This window comes from Austrofundulus limnaeus, unplaced genomic scaffold (assembly GCF_001266775.1).
Source record: "Austrofundulus limnaeus strain Quisiro unplaced genomic scaffold, Austrofundulus_limnaeus-1.0 Scaffold48, whole genome shotgun sequence".
Classification (NCBI taxonomy): domain Eukaryota; kingdom Metazoa; phylum Chordata; class Actinopteri; order Cyprinodontiformes; family Rivulidae; genus Austrofundulus; species Austrofundulus limnaeus.
This window is the reverse complement of record NW_013952450.1, coordinates 1,894,794-1,906,306: the sequence shown is the minus strand read 5'-3', so window position 1 is coordinate 1,906,306 and position 11,513 is coordinate 1,894,794. Positions and strand designations below refer to the sequence as shown.

The 11,513-nt window shown below is 39.4% G+C and overlaps 1 protein-coding gene across 1 annotated transcript in view; it reads left to right on the top strand.

The window, feature by feature from the left end:
• The window catches only part of ankfn1b (ankyrin repeat and fibronectin type III domain containing 1b), a 171,684-nt gene that overhangs the window by 90,753 nt on the left and 69,418 nt on the right, over positions 1–11,513 (top strand). Inside the window, exon 4 of the mRNA XM_014008234.1 lies at positions 5,571–5,611. Coding sequence (XP_013863688.1) covers positions 5,571–5,611 — 41 coding nt within the window. The remainder of the gene's footprint in view (positions 1–5,570; positions 5,612–11,513) is intronic.

The following is an 11,513-nucleotide window of genomic DNA, read 5'->3' as shown; positions in this document are numbered from 1 at the left end:
CATGATGAATGAGTCAAAGCAAGACTTTGGGCATGTTTTTTATGAGAGTATAACATTATAACATGACATAAAACTCAAAAAAGTTGATTTTACATCATATTGCCCCTTTAAAGTCAGCATCGATAACTACAGTAAATCTGCCATAATGCATGTCGACCATCTATTAGAATCCCCCATCAGAAAGTGGGAGTGTTCAGAAATCAAGATGGCAGCTACTCACTAGAAACTCAAGTGAGTAAAACTTTAATAGTTTTACTTTTAATATTTCTGTATTATTTGTTTCAGATTTAGTCAGTCGTACACTTCTTCTTTATCAGTGTTTAAAAGAGGAAATGTTAAAACACCGTTTAGTCAACGTTAAACATAAAACGTCAAAGTTCATTGCAACTGGCCCTTCAAGGGTCACCATRATGCTCATGTGGCCCTCGGTGAAAATGTCCTGTATGTTGGATCAAGATGGTCCTGTCCATAGCAGCATGTCGGTCCTGTCTATTCGACAAAGATGGTCTTGTCTGTAGCTCTATGTTTGGTAGTGGTGTAAAAAAGCATTCCATATATTAATAAATAGCATGAAAGAACTGTGTAACAACCATAAAACTATGGTAAAATGTGTGTATAAAACACTTCTGAATGTGTTTTCATTTAAAGGCAATTTCWCTACCTTACATGATGGTACAAAAAACTGTAAAAGTTCAAACTAAAAGAAAAAAAAGGAGGAGAAGAAATAACTCCTGTGAGGTTTCTTCTCTTGTAACCATCCATCATCTGCCCAACTTCATCTCTTCCTGTAAACCTCTCCCCTTCGTTCTTCGGATCTGAGCTTTTGTGTCTATAACAAGCATTTCCTCTTCACCCCCCACCACCTATTCTATCACTCTCACTCCCGTTCCCCCCCACCACCACCACCACATCTCCGCTCCTTTCTTCCCCTCCACTCCGGGTGCAGAATTGGAGAAGCTTATCACCTAGCAACCACAATTAAAGTACAACAAGTCAGTGGCGGTTTGCAGCCACCGTTTGGAGCAAGCTTTCGAACAAACCTTTGCATGACCGACAGCTTTTAGAGAACACAGAGAGTCACGCAGGGTGGCAGGGGAAGAGAGCCGAAGAGTTGGAAGTTGAACAGGTGAAGCAGCTGTTAGGAGTCGCGATCAAATCGCCGCGCTGAGGACTTTAGGTTTTGATTAAAAAAAAGAGAGAGAGAAGCAAGACAGGGAGAGTGGAGTGGCATTAGACTCAACAGGTATGTGTGCACGCTGGAATTAATGGATGCAAAGTGGATTTATTCTGCAAATATAATGTTGTGTGTTTGTTTTCCACTTCTTGTGCATTTAACTCTGTAAAAAAGGAAAAAAAATCTTCTCCTTATGCCTTTTTTGTTTGCTCATGAGTCAGTATCTGGGGGAACACATGCTAAGCAGATTATGCTTTTGAGGCTTTTGGCAGGAAAACAGCTTATGGTATACTCTCCGGGTGATTTCACAGCTGTATGGGAATGCCAAGTTYCTGTTAGTGCCTGCTGTAAAAGCATTTTGCTCACACACCTGCCTCCATGCACGCTCGCACAGCTTGACGCAGCGAACAAACCTGTAATTTAATAAACTCAGGAGGAATGGCTAATGGCATGATTGGTTCAATGGAAATTAGTGTTACAGACTGCTGCAATCCGTGCAATCCCCTTCATGTACTTTTCAACATCTACTGCAAAACATAGTCTTTTAAGTTCCTCATGTTCTGATCTACTGTATAAGTATACAGCCTGATAATCTCTGACAATGCTCAGCGAGATTAGGATTACTAAAATCAGAAAATGTGTGTTGGGTCCTGCCATCGTTGTCTTTTCAATGAGTCAGGATTTCTGAATGAACAGGTAAAACATGATGATTGATGGTCTGAGTTGAGTCATTCTTTCATACCTTTGATAAWGCTTGTACTGCATTTAGTTGGGAAAATATTAAACTGTAGTTGGGAAGTTTTATAAGACATTGTAAAGTTTTAAATATCACATCACATTTAAGTAATCTTTATCCAAGATGCCACCCAACCATAAAAACTATGTTACATAATTTTACCTACTTGCCTTTAGGTCAGTGATATACCACACATTCAAACAGTAAAGGTGTCATAAACTGGTGGATAGAGGACCCAAACGCAGACAGCCTGAATGCTCTTTAGGTTACCAAAATATTTTTTTAAAACAAGGGGCAGCTTTGGTGCAGTGGTACGGCAGCTGACTTGGGACCAGAAAGTCACAGGTTTAGATTCCCTGCCACATGTTGTGGTGTCTTTGAGCAAGACACCGGTTCCCTAACTGCTCCTTGGGTGCATAAATAGCTGCCTGCTGCTCCTATTTGGTGTTTGTCAGATGTGATGGGTTAAAGACGCAGCACACATTGTATGAGAACATGCACTGATGATAACACATAGTACACTTACATTTAATATTTAAGCAGCCATCAACACCATATGATCATTTCATCAATGTTGATTTTTGTTTTGTTTTGTTTTACTGTTGAATCGACCCAAAAAAACAACTTTTTAAAGTCCTCAAATGTTATATTTTAGAAACAGTTTCCAGAGGGAAAAAACTCTTAACCTTGCACTTTCAGGCAAACAAGGCTGATTAACAGGAACACGCCACAAGTCAACTATRAGGTGTATTTGACTCATAATAGATAAGATGTGTGGGAGGAAAAGCTTTGGTTTTTGGTGTTTACAGTTTCTACTCATGGTGTAGAGCTCTRCGCAACACATCTTGTTTCCTGTTTTTGGTGCATTTTTGTAGCAGCGTTACAGCATCCCATACAGACCTGGCATTACTACTACAGCGTTTTGGGATGTTCTCAGTGTTTCAGTGTGGATGAAGACATTTTTAAGAAAGTGTTGTGTTTTTTTAGGATATTTTTCTAAATGACAAAAGAAGATTATTTAAGAAAAATGTATTTCTTTGTGGACACGACTCATGACTAAATAAAATAACCCCAAGAAACCTWACAGGCTAGTTTCCATCACTAAACAAAACAGAAAATCAGCGGTGAAAAGACAGAGCAGTACAAGTACGGTGACGGTGATTACTAAATAAAGGGCAGGTGAGTTGATTAYATATTGCAAACAGGAGAGAAAATGTCCAACGGGAAAACTAGATATCATCAACTATGTCTACAAACAATAAACCCAAGAATACTAGTCATGAACAAACGCAAAACCCAAAAACCGAACAATGCAGAGACATCAGGACAAAAAAGGTCTAGAGTTCATTCAAATGTAACATTTGCATTTGAAAGCGGCCACTCTAAAAACAAGGTCGAAGGAGCTCTCAGTGAAAATGTCAACTCAAAGCACTGCAAAAACCAAATAATTCATTTGAGAGATTAATCAGATTTGACTCATGATCAAAACGACTTGTAGTCCACAAAGGACAGCAGCGGTGGAAGATTGCAGGAGCTTGTCCTCTTCAATCAAAACTCACTTTCACAACAATCAGCTCTGACAAAATGAAGAGCATATTCCAAARGGAAGGTAAATCATTATACGAAGGATCCGAATTAGGAGAAAATGTTCAAGGTTAAAAAGCCAGATTAGACTTGGTCTTAAAAGTTTGTTTATTTGATAGTATAGAAACTCAGATCTAACTTTAGCAGAGGGATGGGGGGAAAAGAAAACAAGTCTGACTCATGGTCCGAAGCACACAACCTTATCTGGAAACATGTGCAGGCAATGTGATAGCATGGACTATCGCATTGGCCATGATATGACAGAGGACAGCTGAAGGAATTCTGAATTGAGATAAACGGTCTGCTCAGATTTACTCGAGTGCTGTAAAGTGTATTAAACAGCACTTCACAGGGAAGACGGAACAAAACRTAAAACAGAAGCAATATGGTTTTGAAGATGTGTAAAAGTGAGACTTTCTGCAATGAGGTCCCAGACATCAATCAAATGTGATCAACGAAAGATTTAAATGGCTGGAAATGAACATTTTAATTATGCGTAGGCTCATTTGCAGTGACGCTTGAACCTCGGAACAGATTTTAACATTTTTTTGTTGTTTTACTGTAGCATATTTGCTGACATTACAAAAAACTGTGTCGGTTCAAATATTTTGAAATCGACTACAATTTAAAATAATTGTTTAAAGTCAGCTATTATTCCATTGCCAGTCATTGATTCAGCCAGTTAGATATTCCAGAAGTTGCCCAGACCTTTCTGACAAATGCAACCCACCCACCTTCTGTTCCCCCTCAGGAGAATGGTACTACCTGAGGGCTCAGCAGGAAAACTGATGGGGTGAAAGGTCACCCCACCCTGTGTGCCATATCCTCCCCCCGCCGGGAGGATGAAACCATAGGAGGGTGCCGTATATGCACTGAGGAGTCAGATAGTGGCTAAAATGTCAACGTTCACACACTCAGGACGTCAGAGCCGTCTCTTTATGATGAAAATGTCATCACGGCGCACAGACAGCTCAGAATACCGTTTGTCTCTGATGTCAGATTGGAAATTCAAAAGGGGCGGTGGGGGGGGGGGGGGTGCATTTTTGTTCCTTATCAACATTTGATGGGATGCTTTTTTTTTTTAATTGACCGTATATATTTCTGAGCCAAACAGCCACTTTGCAAATCCTCTCGCTGGTGCCATAACTTTACTGGACGAGAAGTGATTGACAGGATTATCTCACTTTGCCTTCAGGTTCAATTTCTCCACCAAGTCCCAAGATCAGTGGTCCCCGGGCCCGCCTCCCCATTTGGTCCGGCCCCCAGAACAATACCAGAGAGCATTTAGTTTTTTTTTCATAAATGTGTATTTATATTTGGTTATAAAGTTGGACTTTTGCAATAAAATGTTACTTAGTTATGAACTATTTTCATTATTAACTATTAATTAGTAACTAGTGGGGGTGGGGGGTGGGGGGTGGTGCATTATTGGATTCGAGCTATACCCGGAAGTTTACCAATGCTAAACAAATCAAACGCCACRTTTTCACTTCTAAAACGTCTGCAGCCCACAGGACAGTGACGTTGGCGTGCGCGCTGGATGTGCTCAGCGTCTTTGTGTCTCAGTTCTCTCAGTACGGTATGTCTCAGCATGTGTCACCACTGAGAGCCTCCGCAGGATGCAGACAGCAGGAGGATGCTATTTGTGTGTCAGCACCTGTGGGTGCAGGTGTAGTTTGTACCGCATAACGTCAGAAAAGATTGACTCTACCAAAGGGATGGATTCAAATATCCCCCTGATGAGCAGCGCTGCAAGGGAAGAACCGTTGTTTTTATTTATTTATTTTTTTTTGCACTTTCAGATTCGTAACTCTGTTCACTTCAGCTGGAGAGAAATGGCTTTTAAAAATATCTCCAGCTTCCTCTCCCTTTCTTTTCTTTTTTTTTAAACTACAAATATAAAAGCTTCCAGTTGCCAGCTTCRCAGTGAGCTGGTTTCTCTGTAGCCGTGTGAATCTGCAGGACAGTCGAGGTGTGGAACTCCAAACTATCTGAGCTCCCTGAACTGTCCCATAATGTGTTACATGAGAGATCTTCTCATGCTGATTCTTACGTTTTCTTCTTTTCTTTTTTCAGAGTCTGGGTTCTGCAGACCGAAAGGAAAACCAGAACAAAAAGTAAGTGTCCTTTCACCTGCATCTTCATCACTCTGACCATCCCAGTGCTGGCTTTGGCAGGCAACCAGAACMAACTGTGGCCTCATAGTAAAAACTAAACCTAATTACTAGGTCTGATATTCTACACTGAGCTGTGTCTGCTCGAGAGTTGTCCTTTTAATCAACTTTAAACAGCAGAGTTTTTAAAATATCRTATCACTGCCAGCCTTTTTGCTCTTTGGAGATGTATAACCATGGTAACCTATTAAATTAGTGTCCACACACACTAATAGCACAAAAATGGGTAATTTAGAAAACATTATGCCAAGCAAAGTGAAGCATCACACACACACACACACACACACACACACACACACACACACACACACACACACACACACACACACACACAGAATAGGTGTTGATATGAGAGTTGCTGAGATCTTTGTTTTTTTATACATCAGCATTACGTTGTGGAAAGTTTAGTAGAGTTCAGTTCTTGTACAGTACATTGTTTCATTAATCTACTTATTCAAGATTTTGACCTCATTCATTTGTGCGTTCAAGTCAGCAAATTGTTTTGTGTGTGTTAGTGTGTGTTTGTGTGTGTTTCCAACACAAACTAAGGTTATAGGTCAAACCCATAATCCAGTCCACAACAGTAATACTTCTCAGTTTTGTTAGATTTTCAGAGCACCACTCTTTGGATTAATCAGAAGCGGCTCAAAAAAATAAAACACACAATTACTAGAAAACAAATGTGTTTTACAGTTTTGAAAGTCACGTCTGTGAACTTTTTTCAGAGCTGCAGTTCTCTGTGAAAAGGAAAAAAATAAAGTTTTGTCAAGGYTCTTGAGCATTTTAGTGTTACTGTGATGGGGAGCGTTGAGTATAATTCCTCAGCTGGTTTCTTGCTTTTACTTTTTCATGCCACTGTTTATCTCAGATTGTATCTCTGTTAGGTACAGATTTTTGTTATTGTTGCTGGGTTGCTGTCATGTGACCCTGATGATGCGCGAATGTCAGATGGGGTGCAGGAAGTGATTTGCTCAGGTTCAAAACAAAGCGAAAAAGATCACATTGAATACGCTAATGCCCTAAATGGGCTAGCGCAGACGAGATATATCGYGAAAAAATCTGCATACGTTTAGGATATGATCCATATTGTCTTGATAAAAAATGACTTATTATATAATATGGAGGATTTACCTGGCGAGTTGATTGTCATAAACCACTATCTGGTGCCGCAGACCTCGTGTTATACGACGAGCCAAATGAAAGCTTTCAAAAGCCTCGAAGCTACAATTTTTTTTCAGGTTGGGTCAAACATTTAGGATCCAAAGAAGCTTTAAATGGCTGTCGACTTTTTTCTGCCCGGGTGAGGAGTGGCTTGTGCTATAGGCTAATTAGCCTATGAAAACAATGGTATCACTAACGCTAACAAAGAGTTAACCCTGTTATTTCTACTGTATATGCTTGGATCTACTTGTAAATAATTTATTTAGCTTTGGTAAACCCAAATTCAAGTAACTATCAAGGAAAATGTCTGAAAATAGGATTTAAATGATACTATCCTTATCTGCTAGAAGGTGGTCGCTGCAAACTCTTGCATTGTTCTTTTCTGCACCTCCTGCTTTTAGCCGTAGATTGTTGATCCACTTTTGTCTTTTTTTTCTGTAAGTTTTTTTTTTATTAACTCCCTACTTTTTGAACAAAGAAAGCTTTTATATTTTTCCCAATTAGAGCGACTGCAACAACCATACACGACACAGAATTTAGGCATTTTGATGCTGAATCAGCAGAAGGAAACAGGGCTGCATTTCATAACGTCGATACTGCCATCTGCAACCCAGCAATAACAGCAAAAAAGTTTTAGACACATATTCCTTAGAAACAACCCAAAGACTGTGCACACATTCTCTCAATTATTATTGTCTTTAGAAATTCCTTTCTGTCAGTATTCTTTACTGTCCATTTCTGGAGGCAAAACTAGGACAGAACATGTGATATGATTATTTCTGTATAACAGAATATACTGTGTAAACTAAATATTTAATTATGTATCAAGCACTGACTGAAACCTTTGTTTTTTATTTTTCCAAGTAGCCAAAGGTGTGTTCACTCATTATCCTGACTATACTGTATAAGTATATTTTATTTCTGTAAGTGTTTATTTAAATTGAGGTGCAGATTTATTGATTAAAAAATAATTCAGACAAAAATAATTTGCCTTAACCATTTCTTTTTCACTAAAAATAATTTATATTTGACCATAACTCAGATCCTTCAAACTGAAGTTCTATGGAATGCTTAGAACCAAACATAATCTTTTTGTAGATAGCTCTGTGAACGAGCATATGTCAAAAGAAAAATAGTTCTGACTGAATTACAGAGTTTACGGCTGGTCAGAGTGGGCTCAAGAACAAAGAGGAATGATATGAAATGTAGCAGTTCATACAGTTACAGTGCCGTCAGGAAAATATATACAAATATTTCAGCAGAAATGTATTGATATTCCTAGAGGACTGAAACTGACATAAATAGAAATAAAAGCAGAAACATAAAAATGGACCAAAAATATATAAATACACCTAAAATGGCGTAGCCAAGGTGTTGAGGGCATCTGTTTTGGCGACCTTAGGATTGCATCTCTGCTTTTTGATAATGTGGTCYTATTGGCTTCATCAGATYGTGATCTCCAGCTCTCACCAAAGTGGTTTACAGTTGAATGTGAAGYGGCCRGGATGAGGATCAGTGCCTCCAAATCCGAGACCATGGTCTTGAGCCAGAAAAGGGTAGCATGCTGCCTCCGGGTCGGGGAGGAGGTCCTGCCCCAAGTGGAGGAATTTAAGTGTCTCGGAGTCTTATGTTATGAATGAAGAAAGAATGGAGTGGGAGGTCGACAGGCGGATTGGTGCTGCATCTGCAGCGATGCGGGCGCTGTACCGGTCTGTCGTGGTGATGCGAGAGCTGAGTCTGAAGGCGAAGCTCTCGATTTATCGGTCGGTCTACATTCCTACCCTCATCTATGGTCACGAACTTGGGTAGTGACCAAAGGATTGTTTGATTGATGATGCCTTTATTGTCATTGTACATTGTAAATTACATTTAAGAACACCCATTCAAGAGAATGAGAATGAGATCATGGACACATGCAGCCAAAATGAGTTTCCTCCGCAGGGTGTCTAGGCTCTCCCTTAGAGATAGGGTGAGAAGCTCGGTCATCCAGGAGGGAACCATGTTTCCATCCAATTTTAATTCAAATTTTGAGCAAAGTTTTAAAATTTCGCAAAAAAGAAAAAAACTAAGAAATACAAATCAGACGTGTTTCCATCAACTGGCTTGAAGTGAATCAATTACGTCAGACGCATGCGTGTAGTAAACAGGAGGTAAAAGTCTCATCTAAGGACCTAGGAGAGAAGTTATCAGGAATGTGTTGCTACCATTGGGAAAGTTGTACTTATTCTGTCATACCAACTACAGTATTTCTGGTGATGCTACATGCTGTCTGGAGACGGAGAGAAAGAAATGCAATTTTCTTCACGTTACGGGAATAACTGAGAATACGCCAACAGTGGGAGGAGGGTCCAGCTGCAGTCGCGGGTGCAGTCGCTCTGGTACTGGTACCGGTACAGTTCAGACAGCGAGAACAGCTGACTAGCCATGTGAGTTAAATGTTTGCTAAGTCAGAACTTGTTCAGCAAATGTGTTTCCATCTCTCCTTTTGCGCATTAACTCTTTTTTGAAAAAAACAAAAAAACAAAAAACACCTCATGTGAGCGTATCAACTACTATGCAAATTAGAGGAAGTTTTTTCGAATCACTCTGTGTCCATCCACCCTTTCTGATGCAATACTTTAAAATGTGCATTAAAAAACGTTGATGGAAACACGGCTGGTGAAGAGCCGCTGCTCCTCCACGTCAAGAGGACCCAGTTGAGGTGGCTCGAGCATCTGGTTAGAATGCCTCCGTGACGTCTCCCTGGTGTAAGTTTTAGTTAAACCTAAAACTTACACATCCCACTGGGAGAAGACCTAGAGGGAGACCCAGGACACGCTGGAGGGACTATATTTTTCATCTGGCCTGGGGACGCCTTGGGATTCCCCCAGAGGTGCTGGCCCAACTGGTTTGGGAGAGGGAAGTCTGTGTCTCTGTGAAAACAAACGAATAAACGAACCTAAAATACACCCTATTAAATTACTATTACTATTAACTTTACCTCATGTTTTATAATTTAATTGACCATCGTATTAAATTTTCCAGCTTAATTCCATGAAAATACAAATTTAGTTAAAAACAAAGGCAAGGAGGAAAACACTTACTTGTGCATTCGTTTTATGTTCTAAACCTTAAGCTAAACCGGAGCAGCACAAGCATGCACAGTAGAGCTGCACATGGATCCTGCATCTTCCTGTCTGTTGACCAATAGGAGAGGAGCTGACCCAAGAAGGACTGCTCACCTTATTTACATAATGAGGCAGATAATTTGAAGTAAAAACAGGAGACAGAGAAATGTAAAAGCAACACATGGAAATGAAAAGACTTTTATATAATAATTTAAGAAACAGATGCATGTACAAGTAAAAGGAAAAACAAAAAAATATATATTTTTAAATACAGTAAACACACACACACTTGTAATTCTTTATTAAAACACGGTGCAATACAAAATTCATAGCAATGTTATAGTTTATAAATTAGTTTCAATAAATGGCTACAGCATTTTTAAGACTAAAATAGTAGTTAGTGTTGGTCCTGACCTCACTTGGACTTGGAATCACTCTATTTCTCTTTTAAAGAGCCACAGTCTCTACAACAGATAAAACATCAAAACATCTGAACTTAATTTTTTAAAACTGGATTTTCTTTCTTCCTTGTAGACAATTAGGTTGTTAACAACTCAGCACCTTTAAAAACACAGACTCAAAATAAAAAGGCTGTTTCAGAGGCAATCAGGATTTGCGTGTGAAACAGTTAAACGGGTATCTGGGTAGTTGCATGGCAACACACTCTTGCCCATCAAATATAGGCATATTTTAATTGGAAAACATTGGTGACATTCAAAATAGCAACAACAAAAATAAAAAATAACCAGCTGCATTTTGTAATCAGCCATAATGAGACTCAAAGAAACTCATATGTCACAGCCGCTGATGTATTAACTGAATTTCCCCCCCTAAGTTTTTTTTTTAAATTTCCCCAATAGTCTGTCTTTCCAGAAGTGCTCACTGATTTGCGGGGCAGACACTGCGTTATGATATAATATGCACTTTTTTTGTTTTTTGGTCACATCATGATGATGAGCCTTGTGCACTGGAACAGTGAACGCTCTGTGTACCAGAGTATGTTGCCAGGAGACGAGCAGCTGTGTTCAAAAGGATGACAGGAGTAACATTAGTGCGCCTGAGAATAAGGGACAGAGGGCTGGTTTGTACCCTCCGCCTCTGGTTTCAGACGTGGATGAGCAAAAATGAACAAACATCAGTGGAAGCAACGAATTTAAATGCACGTTCATATAAACAAGGTTCTCCATCTGGAACTTATAATTGACCTGTGGAATAAAGGAGAACTGCTTTTATTTATTTATTTTGGTTTTTAAACATGTATACTTCATCTGTACTTTAACCATCACTTCAGCTTTGAAACTGTACCTCATTAGCTGAATGTCATCATCAGTAAATCTCAAAATGTCCTTAAAGGGCCAATATTATGTGTTTCTCAGGCATACATTTCAATACTATACCATAACAAAGTATCTATGTCACCTTTAGTTGTTTTTAAAATGCTGTTTATATGTTTAAATAGAAAATAAACTTATCTTCTCATCACTTCCTCTTCTAAACGCCTTGAAATTGGACTCTGTCTCTTTAAGAACCACCTTCTTCTTCTGTTTTGCCCATTTCAGTGCGCGGGGGGGTGGGGG